General features: G+C 39.0%; 1 protein-coding gene and 2 long non-coding RNA genes across 7 annotated transcripts in view; 2 read left to right on the top strand and 1 right to left on the bottom strand.

Annotated features, from left to right (window-relative positions):
* The window catches only part of LOC116722923 (interferon-induced protein 44-like), a 70,991-nt gene that overhangs the window by 14,065 nt on the left and 34,273 nt on the right, over positions 1 to 22,653 (top strand). For 4 of the 5 annotated variants that reach the window (XM_032567345.1, XM_032567343.1, XM_032567341.1 and 1 more), the window contains 5 exons: positions 3,434 to 3,635; positions 4,444 to 4,596; positions 4,787 to 4,955; positions 5,255 to 5,355; positions 5,436 to 6,188. In XM_032567345.1, the coding sequence (XP_032423236.1) occupies positions 3,434 to 3,635; positions 4,444 to 4,596; positions 4,787 to 4,955; positions 5,255 to 5,355; positions 5,436 to 5,678 (868 nt within the window). In that variant the 3' untranslated portion in view covers positions 5,679 to 6,188. Of the gene's footprint in view, positions 1 to 3,433; positions 3,636 to 4,443; positions 4,597 to 4,786; positions 4,956 to 5,254; positions 5,356 to 5,435; positions 6,189 to 22,653 lie in introns of those variants that run through there. The other variant, XM_032567344.1, reaches the window with a different exon arrangement.
* Positions 723 to 16,996, bottom strand: LOC116722936 (uncharacterized). Its single transcript, XR_004339866.1, has 7 exons — positions 16,947 to 16,996; positions 14,574 to 14,653; positions 14,273 to 14,302; positions 14,121 to 14,167; positions 13,826 to 13,997; positions 10,143 to 10,444; positions 723 to 732 (listed from the first exon to the last, which is right to left on the bottom strand). It is a non-coding gene; the product is annotated as an uncharacterized LOC116722936 (long non-coding RNA).
* Positions 8,003 to 10,426, top strand: LOC116722935 (uncharacterized). Its single transcript, XR_004339865.1, has 2 exons — positions 8,003 to 8,406; positions 8,623 to 10,426. It is a non-coding gene; the product is annotated as an uncharacterized LOC116722935 (long non-coding RNA).

Here is a 22,653-nt window from a genome sequence, read left to right as displayed (position 1 = left end):
CGAGAGACATAGTCCCTCCAGCGTGTCCTGGGTCTTCCCCGGGGCCTCCTCCCGGTGGGACGTGCCCGGAACACCTCACCAGGGAGGCGTCCAGGAGGCATCCTGACCAGATGCCCGAGCCACCTCAACTGGCTCCTCTCGATGTGAAGGAGCAGCGGCTCTACTCTGAGTCCCTCCCGGATGACTGAGCTTCTCACCCTATCTCTAAGGGAGAGCCCAGCCACCCTACGGAGAAAACCCATTTCGGCCGCTTGTATCCGCGATCTCGTTCTTTCGGTCATGACCCAAAGCTCATGACCATAGATGAGGGTGGGAACGTAGATCGAGCGGTAAATCGAGAGCTTCGCTTTTTGGCTCAGCTCTCTCTTCACCACGACGGACCGGTACAGCGCCCGCTTGACAGCAGACGCTGCGCCAATCCGCCTGTCGATCTCCCGCTCCCTTCTTCCCCCATTCGTGAACAAGATCCCGAGATACTTAAACTCCTCCACTTGGGGCAGGACACCCCCCCTGACCCGGAGAAGGCACTCTACCCTTTTCCGGCTCAAGACCATGGCCTCGGATTTGGAGGCACTGATCCCCATCCCGGCCACTTCACACTCGGCTGCGAACCGCTCCAGCGAGAGCTGCAGATCACGATCTGATGAAGCCAAAAGGACCACATCGTCTGCGAAAAGCAGAGATGAGATCCTAAGGCCACCAAATCGGATCCCCTCAACACCTTGGCTGCGCCTAGAAATTCTGTCCATGAAAGTGATGAACAGAATTGGTGACAAAGGGCAGCCCTGGCGGAGTCCAACTCTCACCGGAAACGAGCCCGACTTACTGCCGGCAATGCGGACCAGACTCTGACACCGGTCATACAGGGACCTGACAGCCCGTATCAAAGGGCCCGGTACCCCATACTCCCGGAGAACCCCCCACAGGGCTCCCCGAGGGACACGGTCGAACGCCTTCTCCAAGTCCACAAAACACATGTAGACTGGTTGGGCGAACTCCCATGCACCCTCCAGGACCCTGCCGAGGGTGTAGAGCTGGTCCAGCGTTCCACGACCAGGACGAAAACCACACTGCTCTTCCTGAATCCGAGGTTCGACTATCCGACGGACCCTCCTCTCCAGGACCCCTGAATAGACCTTGCCAGGGAGGCTTAAGAGTGTGACCCCTCTATAATTGGAGCACACCCTCCGGTCCCCCTTTTTGAACAGGGGGACCACCACCCCAGTCTGCCAATCCAGGGGAACTGCCCCCGATGTCCATGCGACATTGCAGAGTCGCGTCAACCAACACAACCCTACAACATCCAGAGCCTTAAGGAACTCCGGGCGGATCTCATCCACCCCCGGGGCCCTGCCACCGAGGAGCTTTTTAACCACCTCGGCGACCTCGCCCCCAGAGATTGGAGAGCCCAACCCAGAGTCCCCAGGCTCCGCTTCCTCAGTGGAAGGCATGTTGGTGGGATTGAGGAGGTCTTCGAAGTACTCTGCCCACCGGCCCACAACGTCCCGAGTAGAGGTCAGCAGCACACCATCCCCACTATAAACAGTGTTGGTGCTGCACCGCTTCCCCCCCCTGAGACGCCGGATGGTGGACCAGAATCGCCTCGAAGCCGTACGGAAGTCTTTCTCCATGGCCTCTCCAAACTCCTCCCACGCCCGAGTTTTTGCCTCAGCAACCGCCCGAGCCGCATGCCGCTTCGCCCGCCGGTACCCATCAGCTGCTTCCGGAGTCCCACAGGCCAAAAAGGCCCGATAGGACTCCTTCTTCAGCCTGACGGCATCCCTCACCGAAGGTGTCCACCAGCGGGTTCGAGGGTTGCCGCCGCGACAGGCACCGACAACCTTGCGGCCACAGCTCCGATCGGCCGCCTCGACAATGGAGGCACGGAACACGGTCCACTCAGACTCCATGTCCCCCACCTCCCCCGGGACGTGTTCGAAGTTTTGCCGGAGATGGGAGTTAAAGCTCCGTCTCACAGGGGATTCCGCCAGACGTTCCCAGCAGACCCTCACAACACGTTTGGGCCTGCCAGGTCTGACCGGCTTTCGCCCCCACCACCGGAGCCAACTCACCACCAGGTAGTGGTCAGTGGACAGCTCCGCACCTCTCTTCACCCGAGTGTCCAAGACATACGGCCGCAGATCCGATGAAACGATGACAAAGTCGATCATCGAACTGCGGCCTAGGGTGTCCTGGTGCCAAGTGCACATATGGACACCCTTATGCTTGAACATGGTGTTCGTTATGGACAATCCATGGCGAGCACAGAAGTCCAGCAACAGAACACCGCTCGAGTTCAGGTCGGGCGGGCCGTTCCTCCCAACCACGCCCCTCCAGGTCTCACTGTCATTGCCCACGTGAGCGTTGAAGTCCCCCAGCAGAACAAGGGAGTCCCCAGGAGGAGCACTCTCCAGTACCCCCTCTAAGGACTCCAAAAAGGGTGGGTAATCTGAACTGTCGTTCGGCCCGTAAGCACAAACGACAGTCAGAACCCGTCCCCCCACCCGTAGGCGGAGGGATGCTACCCTCTCGTTCACCGGGGTAAACCCCAACGTACAGGCGCCGAGATGGGGAGCAACAAGTATGCCCACTCCTGCCCGACGCCTCTCACCTTGGGCAACTCCAGAGTGGAAGTATGTCCAGCCCCTCTCAAGGAGACTGGTTCCAGAACCAGAGCCGTGCGTCGAGGTGAGACCGACTATTTCTAGCCGGAACCTCTCGACCTCACGCACTAGCTCCGGCTCCTTCCCCACCAGAGAGGTGACATTCCACGTCCCAAGAGCCAGTTTCTGCAACCGAGGATCGGACCGCCAGGGTCCCCTCCCTCTGCTGCCACCCATCCCACACTGCACCCGACCCCTTTGGCCCCTCCCACGGGTGGTGGGCCCATGGGAGGGGGGGCCCATGTTTCCTCTTCGGGCTGAGCCCGGCCGGGCTCCATGGGTAAAAGCCCGGCCACCAGACGCTCGCCATCGTGCCCCCCCTCCAGGCCTGGCTCCAGAGTGGGGCCCCGGTGACCCGCGTCCGGGCGAGGGAACACCAAGTCCAAAGTTTTCCTTCATCATTGGGGTCTTCGGGCTGCTCTTTGTCTGGTCCCTCACCTAGGACCTGTCTGCCTTGGGTGACCCTACCAGGGGCATGAAGCCCCAGACAGCATAGCTCCTAGGATCATTGGGACACTCAAACCCCTCCACCACGATAAGGTGGCAGCCCATGGAGGAGTGTAGGAAAATTAAATGCTGGAAATCTACATTAATCCACAGGGATGTGGCTTACTTAGTTGTTGTGATTTTGAAAAGTGTTTTAAAGGTACTCTTCTAAAAATCTTATTTACAAATGATCCAAAAAAACATAAATTGTGCTGATGAGGAGCCAGGAGTTTATTCTGGCAGATATGACTTTTGTTGTGACCCTTATTTTCGCATCTCAACAGAAACAACGAGGAACCTCTGCAGTACGCAAGGAACTTTCAACCTCAAAATAAAAGAGCCAAAGCGATCAGAGTTTTACTCTACGGACCAGTCAGTATGGGGAAGTCCAGCTTCATCAACTCTGTCAACTCTGTTTTACAAGGGAGAATGACCAACAAAGCTCTGGCCAGTGCCACAACCTCTGATCAAAGCTTCACAAAATCGGTCAGTATAACTTCTAATTTAACATTGAAGATTTATTCTTATTTTTACACCTGAGCAGCTAAGCGCTGTGAAAGCATATTGTAATCATAGAATTTTATTATTTTTGTTCCGTCAAATGATACTTTTTCGCCGACACCTACATTCCCCTTATCAACTTCTCAGACTGACTGGACTTTCTCTAAAAACATCACCCCATTATGATCAATGAAACTGTAAGGATTTGAATTTTTCTGTGTTTATTTAGGTTTCTGTGTCAGTTGAGTCTCTGTGTTGTCCCGTCACCCTCTTGATTGATCCCAGCTGTGTCTACTTCCCTTGATTTTCTCCAAACTTGAAGAGTTTGTTCATATGGCACATGAAAGTAAAAGTTACCATAACTGGGATTTTTTGAGCATGCTGAAGGGGCATTGCTAGGCCTCACAATTTGAGGTCTTGCCATCAAACAAAAAACAACAACAGGAAGTACAATGTTTTACTTTGAACTGTCCCTATCTGACCCCTGTGACCTAATCAGCATGACAGATCGTTTAGTGACAGAAGACATTCTGGTGGGCCTTGACCTCCAGCACTGGTAGGTTTTGGTGGAGGATGTGGGCGTGGTGACATGGTGCCATTGCCAAACTGTTGTCTCTAAATTCCACAGATTGTAGCCAAGCTGCACCAAACTCCTTATCCAGCCCCCAACAGAAATCCATAACAAGATGTGGTGGGCGTGGCCCAAATCCTCCTCAGCGCCTGCTAGAATATTTTTAAAAGTCAGCCCCAAACCAGGCTTTGACCGATAATTATGAAACTCAATTTCTTTCAGTATCAAACCTATAAAATTAAGAAAGAAGGCAGAGGAGACTGTTATCCTTTTGTGTTCAATGACATCATGGGTCTGGAAGACGAAGATGGAAGAGGAGTCAGAACAGACGACATCATTCTGGCCTTGAAGGGTCACGTGAAGGATGGATATAAGGTACATGTAGTGTATCTTTTTCTGTAAATAATTTTCAGCCGTCACTTAAAAAGTTTGTTCTTATGACTTAGATTCTAAAGCTTTTACACTCAGCTTTAGCATCTCGAAGTCACATACATACATAGAAATGTATAAACAAAATTCTATACATTTTTATGGGTATTTAACATATATTTATTTTCTTACACAGTTCAGTCCTTCATCTTCACTTTCTCCTGGTGATTCTGGCTACAAACCTTCCCCATCCATCAGTGACAGAGTTCATGTTCTGGTTTGTGTTTATTCTGCTGATGCACCACAAATGAAATCCTCTGTTCTAAAGAAAATGAAGGAAATCAGAGAAGCAGCCAGTGATCTGGGTAAGAAACAAAAATATAAACTAAGCTTGCATTCAGTAAAGTAATGTAACTGCAAACAGAAGAAAGCGAAATACTCAAATTTTACTTCAAAAATCATAGGGTTGCATAAAGTAGGTAGAAAAAACATGTAGAAAAGAAATGAAAGTGACATTTTACAGATTAGTCTTTTATACATGGTTTCATAATTTCCATTTCTAAAAGTTCATCTTGGAAGAATTACTTGTATATACTTGTTAAAATCTGTTTATAGCTAATACAATATCAAGATACAAGAAAAAGCAAACTCTCTTCATCCACAGGAATCCCTCAGCTGGCGATTCTCACTTACATTGATGCAGCCTGTGAGGAAACGGAGAAAAATCTGAGAAACGTCTACAGGAGCAAACATTTAAAGAAAAAGGTGAGCTCTAGTAAGATTTATTCAAAACAGAAGAAAAAGTTAACTGGCTCAAAATAAATGTTTGTTTTTTTAAAATGTAGATGAGAGACTTCAGCTCCAGTCTGGGGATCCCAATGAACTGCATCCTCCCACTGAAGAACTACAGCAGTGAAACTCAACTGGATCCAGACGTTAATGCTCTGATCCTGAGTGCTCTGAAACTGATGATTGACTTTGGAGACGACTACGCTGACAAACTCTTGGAAAAATTTTATCATTATCAATATATTATCATATGCTTTCTCATTGGCTTTTTATCTTATGTGTACCATTTTCATGCTTAGTTACACTTCTGTACTATATATACTCATTTACTCATTTGGTTTATTTTGCTAAGAATTGTTTTGCATTTATTGATTACATTGATATGAGTTAACATTTACGTATTTGTCGCTGTTAAACTATGTTTAGAGACATAGGATGGTTTAGATTTAGAACAATGTAGATGGTTGAAGTGGAAGCTGGGAAGTGAGACTTTATGAAAAGGTTCAAGTTTATTGTTTTCTGTCATGAGGTGAAGACTGGGTGCAGAAGATAAGGATGCATTGCTTTGTGTGAAGAATAATAATAGTGAGAGCATCTCTGTGTTAGAAGGTCAATGACTTATTGTACCTCATTGTCTTCTCTTTGATCAAGCAAAGCCTTGAAATGAACATTCAAATCCATAGTATTCAAATAAAAACAGATTTTTACTCAATGTATGAATGTATCATGTAATCTTATATGTCTTTCTATAGATCACCTGATCTATTAAAACTGAAAGTGAAAATAAAATTGTTCGAATTGCTTTGTAACTGATCTTTTGTTGCCATTGCTTCAGCTCTCCTTCCCTGAAGCACATCAACATTTCAGGTAAGTTCAGCAGATAAAAGATCTGCAGCAACCCATAAATCTACATGTTTGGGCACTTTTAGACAACTTTAGGTTAGTGTTAGAAAAGTTCAGCAAACTGTCATATCTTTGGTTGATTACTTGGATTTGGGGTTTTCTTTTTGGGTTGTTTCTTAGTTGCTCTTTTATTTAAATCTGATATGCTTTGTTTTACTTTGGTCCAGACCTTTCTCAGTTATTTTAGTTAATCACAATTCTGTTATTTCTTATTTTTATTAGTCTTGTATTAGTTTTACTATTGCTCAGTGTGCCCTAATGTTTCTAGTCATGTCTATTTCTTCTAGTTATTCTTAGTTACAGTAGTTTAATCGTTTCTTGCAAGGGCGTAGGTTTGGTCTAAGTTTTGGTGGGACCTTACAACTTACTGACCATCATTTCATTCTGGAATCTACAGAGTAAACACAGGAAGGCTAACTTTACCCGAGTAGTTTATCTTATTGCATTTGACTGGTGTAATTTTAGATAATGTCAAACGTGTCACTATTGGCTGTAATTTAAAAACACAAAACAAACAAACAAACAAAAAAAACAGTGAGGAGAGAGCCGGAGCCGAACCCAACTTCTGAATGACAATGCCCTCAATATTTCTCTCCAGAAGACTTTGTCATTTGTACGAGCAAAATTGACAAAGGCACTATCAGGTGATCGTTACCTTAACAAGCTATAAACAAATGCCGTGCCAGCAGTTTTCATCCACAAAGCACCTAAACACCACTCCCGGGCTGGAAGCACTTTAAATGTTAAAGGAGCCCTGCGGCAATAGTACCCAGAATGCACTGCAGCGTGAACAACATGGTGACATTTATGTGACAATATTTTATTAAAATTTATAAAAACTAAGCAGCCTATAGTATTATTACTGTATTGTTTTTACATCTAAAATAAATATTTATCAAATAAAATCTATTTTTAAAACTAATCATTGATCCTTTTATATTTATATTCCTTTATTTAATCAGGTAAACCCCGTTGAGATCTAGATCTCATTTTTAAAGTACCATTTTAAATTAAAGTACTTCAGTGAACTTAAGCTACATTTAAACCATTAGAAATAATCATGGAATATAATTCTAAACTAATGTGACGAGTAATAGAATGAAGTCTGAAAGCTTAGTAATGGAAGCATGATTGGAATTTTAATTACAAAATCATCTTCAGGGTAAGCTTTTTATGCAACTTATTGTGTCGATTTTGTCATTTACGTACTCAAAATAAGTTCAGTAACTATTCCTTCTGTGTATTTTCACTCTCAAACAAACATTGCTAATCTTCTAACAGTAATAGTTTTGATTTAAGTAATCTTAACTTTTATCTTAATCTGTTTTTTCCAGGGTTAACTCCTCCACGTAAATAGAACTGAAGTTACATCAAAACAAGTTTTTTGCTCCTTCATCAATTATCAAATGAACTGCTGGAATATTTTACTAACTGGACCCAAGTTATGTATCAAACACAAATTAAATAGCAAATTTTGTTTACGTTTTGCAAGGCTAATTCTTTTAGAGGTTGCTCTTTTTTTTCTATTACAGTTTTAGCAACTCCATGGAGAGAAATATCCTGGGGGTGAGTAAATTTGTTTCTGTACATCTGCATGTCACCAGTATATTTGTTGCCTTTGCATCATCAGTGTTAGGTAAATTGTATATTATTATCAAATATTTGTTGGTTCATGCGCCTTTATAATGTTCTTGTCTTAAATGCTTTTATTTGTTTCATCTTAGCATAAAGAAAGTTTCTGTGTTGTTGAATTACTTTGATTCCTTTCTCAGAAGGCCTTTCTGAGGAAGAGCAGAGAAACTGTTTTCAACAGGTTATCGTTCAGCAGAAACCTCTGCATCCTTGACCTGTTAGATAGTTATAAAACCATCGCTGTGAAGACGTACAACTTGCTCTGTGTTATCCTGTGTCTGGAACAGAATGATCTAGTGTGTAGATACCATGTGTTATGTTAGTGATTAGCATTGTGATTTACCTGTTAGACTCTTTACTCACCGTTCTTATTTTTAATCTTGTTTTTTATTTGATCAATGCACTTTTAGCAGATTGAGTTTTAAGAAAATAAATTACTCTAAATCTCTCTTTTACAGTTTTTGACAATCCTTGGATGCACGTTTCCTGGGGGTGAGTGAATGTGTTTTCATGCCATTAATGGTTTTCTCGCCTTATTTTGACATCTAGCAAACAATTATCTTCATCTGTAATTAAGTTATTTAGACTTGGGAAATGTAGAAATAATATTCTATATAATTCACATTAAAACAGTGCATTTAATGTACTGTAAACTAATTATGTCCAGTTAAACTTCTGTCCTATTTGCCTTTTATTTCCTCATTTTAGCAGAGAACATGAGATACATCTGCATCATGTGGACAATTTTCAACCAGTAAATGGAGTCAGACACATCAGAGTTCTGCTGTATGGACCGGTCGGTGCCGGGAAGTCCAGCTTCATCACCTCTGTCAGTAATGCTTTGCGAAGGAAAGTGACCTGTGAAGCTCTGGCCAGTGCTGCTAACAGTTCTGGCCAAAGGTTTTCCAAGAAGGTGAATATTTATTTTTCTTTGTTTTAAGACATGAAATAGAAACCGTCTTGTATCACTTAGATATTTTATGGTTTTAAAAGGTAAGGTGCACACAGTCAGGGAGACTAACACAACATGTGAGTGATGGTTTAGTCACAGTTGAGGGAAGACATGTCCAGACATGCCCCATCCTGTCCCTGTGCCTAAAGCCCAGTTCACACTACATGATTTTAATATTGTCGGCCGATTCTCAAAACGTGAGAGACCACACACTAACGGGTTCGATCGTAGAGTGTGAGGTTTCACTCAAGGACATTCCAATTCCAGATATGTAATCTCTTAAAATTCTGTGCTATCACACCTGAATTTAGAGTAAACAAACATGGACAATGATGTTGAAGCAGTAACTTTTGTTTGTGGATTTATTTTAACCCAAAAAAGACGTAACCAAAAATCAAAGCTTTGGATTAAGAACTGGAGACGTGCGAGCAAGGACTGTATTTATTGCACCACAATATGGAGGTGAGGTGTTTTATTCCTCATAACAAATACTGTTTTTAATTTTCTCGTTTTTTCTCGTTTAATTAACCGTTACCGTTTAGTTATCAGTTTATAATTTTTTGATGTGTTGATGTGGTTGTAGAATATATGCATATACTGGGCCTTCTTTCAGAAAACTGAATGATTGAAACATCAGAGTAGCTTAAGCTAGAAGAAAGCATTTCCTGCATATTCGTTTCTAGAAAATCAGATCCTTTTGTCCCCCCAACTGACCGCGAAAGGTTAATGTATTCCAGCTCCTTTAATTGAAACCCGGATGTGGAGTTAATTGTATTTTTTATGGCATTGCTTCTGAAGCCGCGCAATATTTTTGCAGCGCTTTGCGCTTGTCACAGTTTTCTGCACTTACATCTTTTTTCTCTATCTGCTCCTGTAATTAGACTACAAATAGATGAACACAGCATAACATTTTCTGTATGTTTCCTCTGTTGTGTTATTACTACAGAATGAAATCAAATGTAATGTTTAATGTATTTCTTCAAACATACCTTCCTTTATTAATCATCTGTTTTAATTCCATTATTAACCTTTGATTTGTCTTTTTATTAATTTCTTGATCTGCTTTTTGATTACATCAACCTTTTTATAATCATACATGAATCAAAATGCAAATTGCTTGCTTTATAATCATTAGAAAATCACATCAGTAAATAAAAATACAAAATAACTTGTTTTATAATCATCAGTAAATCAAAATGCAAGATTACTTGCGTCTCCTCCATCGTTTTTGATCTGTTTTTTGCGTTAACCTGGTTTCCATGCCAGTTTTCTCAACATTATCTTTTGACTTTTCTGCATTTTGGCCTGGTTCAATATTTTCTGTCTTTTCTGTTACTACTACTTCTGTCATAATTCACCACCAAGTTTTGTTGGTAGCTCTTGTCTTAAAAAAATCTACAATTTCACCCACTGCCTTTTCATTTTGTGAACATGTCAATAAGCCCGGCACAGTTTCATGAAACAGAACATGAACATCCAAGTCAACATTACTGAATTTTTCACAACAATTTATCCCAGCAGTTGAGTAGTCAGGATCTCGGGTGTGGTGCATCAAAACCAGGATGATTCCTTGATCATCTGTTGGAAAAAAAAGAAGAAATGCTCAAATTTTGACTGATGCACCATTCAAACATATTCTACTTTTCAGTTTTAATTTATTATTCTCACAAATATGAACGTGCATTAACAAGAATCTGCACTTTAGCTTTACACTTTCTGTTAAAAATAAAATTCAGGATGTTACTCAGAGGTTCTTACAAGCTGCTTTCAATGTCCAACACGAACTTTTTGTCAGGACTCTAGGTTTGGGTTGAGATTCTGTTGTTTCTGTGTTTCTGTTTTATCACTTATTCTCTTGTTCACTTTAGTCCTACCTTTCAAGGTCATCCCAGTTTTTGTATTTGAGATAACATAGTTTGGTTAAATTTGTCTTCTTGTTTTGGTCACTCGTAGTGTTTCTAGATATCTTTGTTCCTTATTTTGTTACAAGGTTTAGCTATTCTTTTATGTCCATAAAAATGCATATGTTCATATGTCTGTTGTTTTTCTAGTTAAGTTATTTCTTTATTTTGTCCTTCTAGTTATTCTACTTCTGTGTTCCTTAATTCCTATTATTTTTAGATCAACATTGATTCTGTTTGGTTCTTTTATAGTTTCCCCTTCTGTCTTTGCCTCTTTCTGGCTTATCATGTTTTTATTTAGTCTTACATGTTTCTTTAGTGTTGGATTTGTTCCCAGCTCCCTTGTGTTTCTCCCCTCAGTCTTTTGTGTTTCCCTTTGTCACCTTCACCCCGCTCCTCAGTCCAGTTCCTGCTCTAACCATTTTCACCTGCAATCAGTCTCATCAGCTCAGGTCTTTGTCCAGTTCTCAATCGTCTTCAGTATTTAAGTCAGGGGTGTCAAGCTCCAGTCCTCAAGGGCCACTGTCCTGCAACTTTTAGATGTGCCTCTGCTGCACCACCTGAATAGAATAATTAGGTCATTAAGACTCTGGAGAACTGATCTACACAAGGAGGAGGTCATTAAACCATTTCATTTCAATGTTTTGTACCTGTGGCACATCTAAAACCTGCAGGACATGCAGCGGCCCTTGAGGACTGGAGTTTGACACCTGTGATTTACGTCTCTCATTCTCTCCCATTACTCGTCAGATCCTCATGTCTACTCCTGTCAGTTCTTTGTGTTTTCCTGTTTCCCTCATGACTCTTAGTTGGACTTTTTTGGATTGCTTTTGTTCTTATTTTCATCATTTTTTCCATTAAATCTACAAACTCAGCTGCTGCCTCTTCCTCTGCTTTTGGGTCCAACTTCTCACCAACCATCATCATGACACTTTTGACTAGAGGCTGTTGCCACGTTAGTGTGGCAAAGTCTAACATTACACTATTGCTGTACGTTTGGCTCGAATTTCCACAAATATCTGAGCTGCAACAATTGAATATGATAAATATTTCAGCCCTTTGGGGCGTATTCAATTCCTCCACAGTGCCCCCTACAAGCATTAAAAAATTGGCCCCAAGCATTGCCTTATGAAATTTGATACACAAACAATGCATTCAATAAATTTGAAAATTATGAAAATTTACTTTAGTAGCTTGGCTCAATAGTCAAGCTGAGTTAGAGATGGACTGATGTTTTGAAACTGTTATTTCTCTTTATTATTTCTGGGTCACATCCTGCTGTGTGTGTTGTCCGATTCAATCCAACTTGGTATGTGAAATAGACCAAGAGTGTTGTGTTGCATCTTCACAAGTTTCCATTTCCTCCAGCAGTTCTGTGACTTCATGAGATGTGGCCAGATGTGAGTGATGAGAAAGGGCTTCTGCGACTACATGTTCTTTCTCCGGCACATAGACAGCTGTGAGGTTGTACCACATCATTCTCAATAAAAGTCTCTGCCATCTAACTGGCACTGCAAGACACTCCTTTTCTATTTGAGCACATTGTTGCTCTGCGTCTATGAGTGTTTTGGAGCAGAAGCTCACTGCTTTTAACTGTCCCTTATAATCTTGGAGTACAACCTTTCAGTTTACTGAATGCTTCTTCTCGAGCGGTGTCCAATCACATCACCTTTAAGCAGATCACTGAGAGGTTTTGTGACCTCAGAAAGTTTGGTAGGTATCTGCCCAAGTAGTGAATCATTCCAAGAATCCTCCTCAGATCGGAAACATTCTTTGGTGGTTTAAGTTTTGTGTTTGTTTTCACTTTGGCCTTTTCTGGTCTTTTGCCATGTTCAAGATAATGGAGTTGTTGCTAATGCAGGAGGCATTTGTCATTTCTTAACCTTAACCATGTTTCCTTAAGTCTGTCCAGTGTTTTTTGTAGTCTCGCCTCATGTTGCTCTGGAGTGTCTGCATAGAATACTATATTGTCCATGCAGATAGCTACTCCTTCTTTCCCTTCCAAGAGCTTTGTCATCTCACACTTAAAGATTTCCAGGGCGCTGATAATACCAAATAGTAACCTGTTGAAGTAGTGTCTGCTGTTAATTTGCACTCTCTGGGTCAAGTAGTACTTGCCAGAACCCATTTGGGTGGCACTACTTTGTGAAGAGGAAGGATATACGCTTATAAAACCAATAAAGGTGTTTTTCCTTGTTCTCTGTGTGTTCGGCCAGATCAGTTCAGTGTGGCTACCAGTTAAACTGAGAATTATGTTACCTGTCTGCTATGTACTTAATACGCAAGTTAATACTTCTGCAAAGATGTATAAACAAGTTACAGATGATGACCAAGAGTTCAGAGCTTCCTGTGGAAATAAAAGGAGATCCACTGCAGAAGAACCAACAGTCTGTTTTTTTCATGTGGAAAACGATCCATATTCACCTCACTGTTGTTTTGTTTTTTACTACAGCCAACAGTAACACAGTGTGGCATTATTTAAAATTACACCAGCTAAATGCAATATGATAAAATAAAAACTGAGATAAAGTTAGCTTTCCTATGTTTACTCTGTAGATTCTAGTACAGAACAGACCAGTCATCAACCCAGCAGGTGGAAAAATGGTGACCTCAAAAATATAACAAAAGATGTGCAATTTTAAAAGTAATTATGAGTTTTGGCGTATCACAAACAGCAGCTGTTTAGTTAACAGGAAAATTACTAAAAATGTTCATATTTAGGCCAAAATGTTTAAATAATCTTGGATCTCTTTAAGGCTGCTTCCACTTCCATCAACACAAAACCCTGTTTCTGATGTAGTGTTTTGTTTCGACTGCATGCAGAAAAATGAAACTGAAATGACTTAAATTTTTTGCACATTAATAAAAGTCTTGATAACATTGATTATCTTGTGTTGTATCTGCCTCTTGTTCATTTTTGGTTTGACCTACATAGAGAAATAAAAACCAGTCATACTGCATCTTATAGATGTATGACAACAAAACTTTCAGACATACAGTAATACTAATGATTATTTTTCATTTAAAAAATATTAAAACAAAAGTAATATTTTCATACTTTTCACATCCTCCATGGCTGCTTCCACATCTGAGCCAACACGAGACGTGATGGGACAGAAAACAATGATGTGTTTCTTCATCTTCATGCGTTTTTCATTGAGTTTCATCATAACTTGTTTACACAAAACTCGATCTGCCCCAAAGGTTTTGCCTGTGGTGATTTTCTTAACCTGAATTCAGTTAAACAACCAAAAGAAAATCATCTTATAAAATGATAACAACTGAATTTCCATGAAATAAGTTACTGAGCTCAACACACATCTGGATCAACCCTGCTTGTTTAGACTTGTTACCTTAAATCTCTCCATCTTGCTTTCCAAAGTTTCATCTTCAATTGGTCCTTGTGGATAAAATAAAGATTATAAAAGAACATAAAAAGTGAGTTGGCATAAAAAAATAACTCAATGTAAGTTTGATATTTATTTGAGCTGAGATGTTAACTCACTAGACAATGAATCCCCCATCTTGTGGCTTCCTAGCACAAATAAACACACAATAATAATAATCATCCATCCGTCCAGTTTGATGTTTATTGAAGTATCACAGGTTTGTTGAATCATACTATGCACTACTTTATGTTAGCTATAACTTTGGATAGAAAATACTGAATATAAATGTTTGGAAAGAAAAACTAAATTATGATACTTCGATTTATGATATCAGAATCTAATACGGATTCTTATCATCCTATATCAACATCATTAGATCAATGCAATACAAAAGTAACCAACAAAGGTTTGTGTTACCTGGTGGGCACAATGTTGCTGTTGAGAGGTTGCTGCTCTGGCTGGTGTTAATGCAGGAGGTTATGACTGTTGATCTGAAACTGTAAACATTAAGAAGACCATAAGAAAGACAGTAGATGTTTAAACAAGTGTGTATGAAGTATATTATAAAATTGTTTACATCGGTGCTGTGTTTCACTGAATCAACTCTAATATCTGACTGGTTAACCTCCACATCCACTCGGCTGCAGACTGATTTAAAGATCAAAATAGCTCACAGGGGCTGACTCTACTTTTCTATGCTCAGCACCTCTGAGCTGTAGATTTGTAGGGTGGAGAACAGAACCAGCACTAGACATGGATACATGAGGTCAGGTGGAAATGTGAAGGGGGCATCATTATGCTCCATGATATTTATTTACATTTTTGACTCGTGTTTTTCTCATAGCAGTAGTGTAAACTGCGTAACTTTAACTTACTGGATGGTCATTATGCAGTTATACATCATGAACTAATTTGAACCTAAAATCAATAACCTGAAAGTGAAAAAAAAAAAGTCTCAAACAGGATTAGCAAACAGAATAGATAAAGCAAAAGTGTTTTTTTTCTTTTTGTTGAGACCAGGCCTCAAAATCTTCTTTCTTACCTCTCCCACTTTTCTACTTTCTCCTCGCATTACAGAGGACTCTGCATGTTCAAATGTGGTACCAGGCAGGATTGAATGATCTTAAAGTTGCATTGAATGTACGCTTTGGTCAGTCATTTCAATCAGGGAAAGGTTTAAATGTGCATGAATCTGTCACAAAAATGTTTGTAGCACCCTTATTTCTAAAACAATTTCTATAACATATGGTTTAAATTAAAGTTTTTGAAAAGTTCTGATTCTTTGAAGCATAAAACAGGAAGTCATTCAGAACGGTGGCACTTTGAGTCGGAATAGATCCGCTATTGTTTACAATATGTTCATGTTGTGTGTTGTGTTTGGCATAAAAGAAAGTTTTTGTATGGCAGTAATTAGGATTGTTGGCTACAAGGAGAGAGAGTTATACGTGGTTTAATTAAATTTTACCTCTTTATGTTGCTTCAATGTGATTAGGAGTTTTAAAAACCACCTGCCTTTACTACAGTAGTACAGAGCACTTAGAAATACATGACAATCAAGTATTAATGGACAAAACTTGCCTTAATTAAATTAATTATGCTGATGTTACAATTTTTGAATATTTTCTATTAATAGTTTATTTCTAAACTTTATTTCTAGCTTTGTACATGAAACTCTACCAAATGTGTGGGTTTAAGGAGGTAAGAATATATACATAAAATGTTGGTATGACAATAAAAATCAACCTTGCGAGGTATTCGGATGGCTCTTTTCTGTAATGACTGACATAATGACTGTCGTAGATGTTGTGCCAAACTTCCACACATTAACTTAGATATGGCAAAATAAGTGAACAGTAGAGATTATGAAGCACAGAGGAATTTAGAAGTTTTCTAGCATTAAAGAGAACTTCCATACATTTAACTGACTTCTAGCTATTTTAAATTGTATATATTTTATATGAGGTTTCCAGCACATCTTATTATGAATCAATAATCCCAAAAACCTAACTTCAGTAACTCTCGCCACATTCACATTCAGAGGAAGTTTGGCGCCCTGGGCAAACCACCTTTTTAGCCCCCCCCCTCCTTCTCCCCTCTGTGATGTTGTCAACGGGGAGCTGGAGGGGATGGGAAGGGGTTGTTGGTGAGGGTTGCTGTGATGGTCACCTGTGTCTGTGTCATCCAGTTTGCATCTCTTTAAACTTTAGCTTTAAAAACATAAAGCTACATAATTTTTTAAAGTTTAATCAGTAATACTTTTATAACAAATTTATGTCAGATCATGATGTCTTGGTTAATGTCAAGTTGTCATAACAAAGACACTTTGAATAATGTCAACTTTATATTAAAAGTCTCATGATTTACCGAATGACACTTTATGACAACAGTCATAAATATTCATGAAGACTTACTCATGTTCATGACAGGTGTTATATCATGTTTATGACGGTGTCATGACAGTCTTATTCACAACCCATCAAATGAAGTGTTACCAAAAATTTTTGCTACCATCCAATGTGGCTGGTGGAGAAAAATGTTAATTTCCACCCCTGGCACTGGGAATTTAAAGCTCTAGGAGAGCCTAATAAAGTCAAAGTCATAAGTTGTCAAACAAGTTGCCTCTTAAATAGAGACATCTTACTTATATTCAAGGGAATACCACAAATTTGAAAAATAAAATAAAAAAAATCTAATCTTCCTTGATCAGCTACATTTCTTACATAAAGTCCTTCTCTTTTTAATCACAAAAAGCCAACACAGCCAACAATGACAGTAAGAAAAGACTCCTACCTTTACTGTCGGTGCTGCAGCAGCTGGAAATAAGACTGAAAGATGCAGCAGAATGAGTCAGCAGAGAACGCTTTCACTTTCACTTTCACTGTAGGACAAACCTACTTAAAAAATATGTACAAACTTAAAATTGAGCTTTCCACATATTATGTTGCACATCTTACTCAACTAACTTAACCATTTTGAGATACTGATTGACTTACATTTGGTTCTGTAATTTTAGTGAGTTAATCTGAATATGTTGTAATTACTTAAACAACAAACAAAGCTTTTTTTTTTTTTTTAACTAGAAATGACTCGTATAGAAATAAAACACTTGATTGAAACTGTTCCTGGCTTCTACTTGCAATTTGTTTCTCTGCTTAAACTGTGACAGAAAAATACAGAACAGTGGTAGTTTGCTGACTTTTTCCAGTAAAACAAACACAAACATATACAAGGTGACACAATCATGTAGAGCAGAGTGATCATGAAAATTGGAGGACTGCAACAAGGATGATAAAAGTTAAAGTTTGAAGCTATTTGTAGAATTTTTGTTTCACTTTTAGTTCAAATAGGTTGTCTGGTGTATAAGAAGGTTGACAAGCGTTGATTTCACTTGTTTATTTTTGCATAACACAAAGCATTCTGTTTAATAAAAAATTTCAAATGAACTTTATTCTCATCAACTTGTTTGTACTCATCTTAAGCAAATGGGCTGAACGCTTGGATAAAAAAATGCTTGATAATTAATTTGAGTCCATGCAAAAAAGTAAAGTATTTGAAAGCGATGAGGATTTTGGATTGCAAAAGGTTAACATTTATGACACGCCCATTTCTCCATTTCAAACAAAAATAAAGTTTTGAACATTTGTACAACTGATTTCAGTGTTAAAAAATATTGACACAATGTTTTTTTTTTAAGTATTTAGATATACAGGTTAAGAATATAATGCTGATACTATCTAATGACAGCCTGTATTGTCCAGCGACAGCCTTAACATTTAAAGGATCAGGAAAAGATCTGTATGTGGTTCAATATCCCTGTTACAGTGTGTGCAAACCTCATCAAGAACAGGAAATGTCTGAAATCTGTAATTGCAAACAAAAGTTTCTGTACCAAACATTAAGTTTTGCTTTTTTGATATGTGCTATGGAACAAAATGCTAATTAATTACTTAATCATACAATGTGATTTCTAAATATTTACCTAGACTAGAACAATTGGAGTTGTCACAATTGGACTATTATTAAGCCACGTCACGTCCAATCATCGACCAAGTCCCAGCAGATAAGGACCTTCATTCATGGTGTCCTTCGCTCTCCAGCCGAGCTCAACCCACCACCACCCCTTCTCCTCCATTCGCCCGGTCCTGAGGCCCGCACCCTTCTTCAACCTCCACCACCAGTGCCGGGCCCTGGGGGATGACGTTCCTAACAGCATCGGGGATGCTCATCTGAAGCCTATCGCTAACGCTGCGATAACCGTTATCCCCAGCCGGGGCCCGAGCGCTAAAGACTTTAAATTCTGTTTGTCAATAAACTCTTCTAATTGTCTTCTCATCTCCGTCTGAGTCTCTCCAGATTGAAATGATGATTTAATGGTGAAAATATCCAAAATGACTCAGTCCAATGCACAATTCGAGCAGTCCACAAACCTGGCAGCACAGCAGAGCGTAAGCTAGGGTTCAGCACTGATAGCAACAGGTCAAATGATAGGACAAAAGAGACTGGGGCGACAACAACGCAGAATTGACAAGGAACAAGGAACACAGGTGGGGTTAAATACACAGAGGGTAATCACAGAACGAGACACACCTGGGAACAATCAAGGGGGAGACAGGACAACACAGAGAGTCAAAATAAATACACAGAACTCAAAACACAGAGAAAAACCCAAATCCTCACAAGAACACGACAGAGAATTTAATAAATGTCAGGTTTTATAATGTCTAAATATGCTAATAGTTATCTATGTAATTGTTTTGTGAAGTCTTAATTAATAACTAAGATCAATGGGATGATATTCACAATACATGCCACAGAACAGGTGTGACAATCAAGGGGTGAAAATTTTCAACATGTACAAAAATAAAATCTGTCTAATTATTTACAGTAAAATATTAAATGTGCAAGAAAATGGTGGGGGAGTGATATTTTCTTATTACAGTCCACAGTCTTCTTATTAAAGTCTAAACAAGCATTCTTGTAATAGCAGGCTAGATGGTGTGCCAAGTAATAAAATGAAGCCTAAAAGTATGGTAGTCATAGCATCATTTGAATTGGAATTGCAAAATTACCTTCAAAACAAGTTTTTTTTAAGACATGATTTATTATGACTGTTTTATCATTTAGCACCTCGGCGTTACTATCAGCCTGCTCCTCAGCCGGCTCCCCGTAAGTACTTTTACTTTTCACTCTCATACAAAAATGCACAAATTTTCTGTTTTATATATTACCAACTATTCTATAAACTAAAAGTAAAAATCTATCACTTTTTAAATTAAAATTTTTGGCCTAATTAAACTTAATCTGTTTTGCTGTGTTTAGCTCCTCCACCATCTCCATGTAAGTCAAACTTATTTATTATGGCTTTTACAGAGAAAATGTGTTTGTGGTTCTATTATTACTATTATTATTATTATTATTATTATTATTATTATTATTGTTGTTGTTGTTGTTGTTATCATCATCATCATTATTATTACTATTCTAAATCATAATAATGGTTGTTATTATTATTATTATTTTAATTATTATTATTGCTTAACTTTGATTGCTTGTGTAGTACCTACTGTATGTATTTAATCAAATGTGATATCAGTAGCAAATTATTCTTACTAATGCAAGATGGTTTTTTTTAAAACATTGTTCTTAATTCTCCATCAGTTTTAAGAACTCCATGGAGAGAAACAACATGGGGGTGAGTACATTTGTTTCTATCCATCAGCTTGTTGCCAGTGTGTTTGTTGTTCTTTCACAATCTCTTCTTTCTTGTCTTAGCAGTGGAGGAATTGATCAAACACAGCCCAGGTCACTTTCCTTTATGCAGACTCCTACATTCCCCTTATCAATGTCTAGGACAGACTGGACTTTATCCAAAACCATAACAGTCCAGACATTAGAACACCACATCGTCCCCAAAGTTTGAGAACCAGCATTGAAACCAGCAGTGTCCCTTTAAATAAAGAACATATTTAACTTTAATAAAACATAAACTAATATCCCAATGCTTTCAGTACAAAAAGCCAAAATGTTTTGTTTACGGTTATGAAACAGAAAAAGTACAGTCAGCACAATATTTCAGTTCAATTGGAGCCTGGTGTGAACGCCAGTTTTATTATGTATTTTTAGTTTTTGTTCATATTATATACATTTTAAAATACAATGTGAATAATCTTTTTACAGTGTTACATTCTTTTTATTATTAACTTGCAATTTCAGGGGGTTTTGGTTTATCATAACATCACTTGATAGTTCATTTACTTCATCCTATTGTGAGCTCATCATCAATAATTGTAATGATTCCAGCCATTAATACCTTAAAAACACTTTCAATTCAACTCAAAAAGACTTTATTTATTCCATAGGGAAATTAAATTATGAAAATATACATAAATCAATATGGCTGTGGCTTTGTTAAATGTGGTGAAATGCAAAGTCCTTACCACTTTGGCTTGTAAATCCAAATCCAAAACTTGCATTTACAAAATAATCCAAAAATGGTAAATTATGCCACAAAGCTGATGAGGAGCCAGAAGTTCATTCTGGCTGATATTATTAAAATTATAACCTTTATTTCTGTTCAGAGGTGAAAATAAACAGGAACTTCTGCAGTACGTGAAGAATTTTCAGCCTCAAAATGAAGTCAAAACCATCAGAGTTTTGCTCCACGGCCCAGTCGGTGCAGGAATGTCCAGCTTCATCAACTCTGTCAACAACGTCCTGCAAGGGAAGATGACCAATGAAGCTCTGGCCAGTTCCACAACCTCTGATCAAAGTTTTACAAAAAAGGTCAGTATAAAGTCTTGTTTGATGTTAAAGGCTTATTCTTATTTTTGGGATTTATGATTTCTTATACATCTCTGCTTGGTGGATCAATTAATCTCCACATGGTTGTGTGGAATGTTAATTTATACTGTTTTAAAATAAAGTGTAGAAATTGCTGTCATTCCTCGTTCACCCTCTATCCACAGCTAACTTGATACATTTATTGGTTAAAGCTTATGATTATTGGCCAACAGTCATAACAAAAATATTTTGTAGTTAGAAAAATAAAACAATGCTAACCTCCCATAAGAGACAACAAGCAGTATCATCTGACCTGTCATCATGTCTGGTGGGGATAATGAGGGTCACAGAGACTATTTGTTTTGAGAGCTCTTGCTTTATGGCACCAGTTTTCTGATCTCCGCTCTTGTCAGCTGGGCGGCCCTGTTACACTTGTTCATGTTACAGGTTCACTTTGCGGCTGTGTGGTGAGATCTGCCTAAATGTAGAGAAAACATTTGATGTGATTCAGTTTGAGACATTGCGGCGCCGCAAAACAACAGCGTGCTGCATGACTGGGAGGCCAGTCAGTCCGCTAATGTTAGAAACTATCCCACCAAGACTTATTATGCAGCAACATGTTCAGAATTTTATTTAGCAAAACAAATTTAAGATTAGAATTGAACTAATATATGTATTTTGAAGCACATTTACTGCTTTTCTCATAGTTTTAACTGTATTTGTAGCAGCTACATATGAGCTGTTTACATAAAAACAGCTTTCATTTTTCTTTTTCTTTCAGTATCAAAGCTATAAAATCAAGAAAGAAGGCAGGGGAAACTTTTATCCCTTTGTGTTCAATGACATCATGGGTCTGGAGGAAAAAACTGGTGTCAGAACAGACGACAACAAACTGGCCTTGAAGGGTCATGTGAAGGACGGATATAAGGTACAAATACATATTTTTTTACTGTTAAAAATTCCTCCTTCTAAAGGTATTATAATAATCTTGCTTGACATGGAAAATATATGTTCATAGCAATTGTATTTAATATACATCATATTTGTTTTCCACAGTTCAATCCTGAATCTTCACTTTCCGATGGTGATCCTGGCTACAACTCTTCCCGGTCTGTCAAGGACAGAGTTCATGTTTTGGTCTGCATTTATGACGCTAATGCATCACAAATGAAGCAGGATGTTTTACAAAAAATGAAGCAAATCAGAGAAGTAGCCAGTGAGCTGGGTAAGAAACAAAAATATACCATAAACTTGCGTTCAGTAAAGTAACATAACTGTAAATGTAACTAAGCCAAAAATACTCAAATTTTACTTCAACAGTCATTGAGGTTACATAATAAACAGGTGGTAGTCAAAAAGTAGAAATCATGAAGAAGTTTATTTAAATCAGTAATTCCATTCAAAAGGAGAAAATTGTATATTATATTCATTTGTTACACACAGACTTGTGTATTTCAAATATTTATTTCTTTTAGTGTTAATGATAACTAATGAAAACAACAAATTCAGTATCTCAGAAAATTTGAATATTGTGAAAAGGTTGAATATTGAAGATCCCTGGTGCCACATTCTGATCAGCTAATTAACTCAAAACACCTTCAAATGCTTTTAAATTGTCTCTAGGTCCAGTTCTGTAGGTTACACAATCAATAGAGAGACTGCTGACCTGACAGCTGTCCAAAAGATGACCTTTGACACCTTGCACAAGAGGGCAATA

Source organism: Xiphophorus hellerii, chromosome 7 (assembly GCF_003331165.1).
Source record: "Xiphophorus hellerii strain 12219 chromosome 7, Xiphophorus_hellerii-4.1, whole genome shotgun sequence".
In the NCBI taxonomy this organism is placed as follows: domain Eukaryota; kingdom Metazoa; phylum Chordata; class Actinopteri; order Cyprinodontiformes; family Poeciliidae; genus Xiphophorus; species Xiphophorus hellerii.
This window is presented reverse-complemented; position numbering and strand designations above follow the sequence as displayed.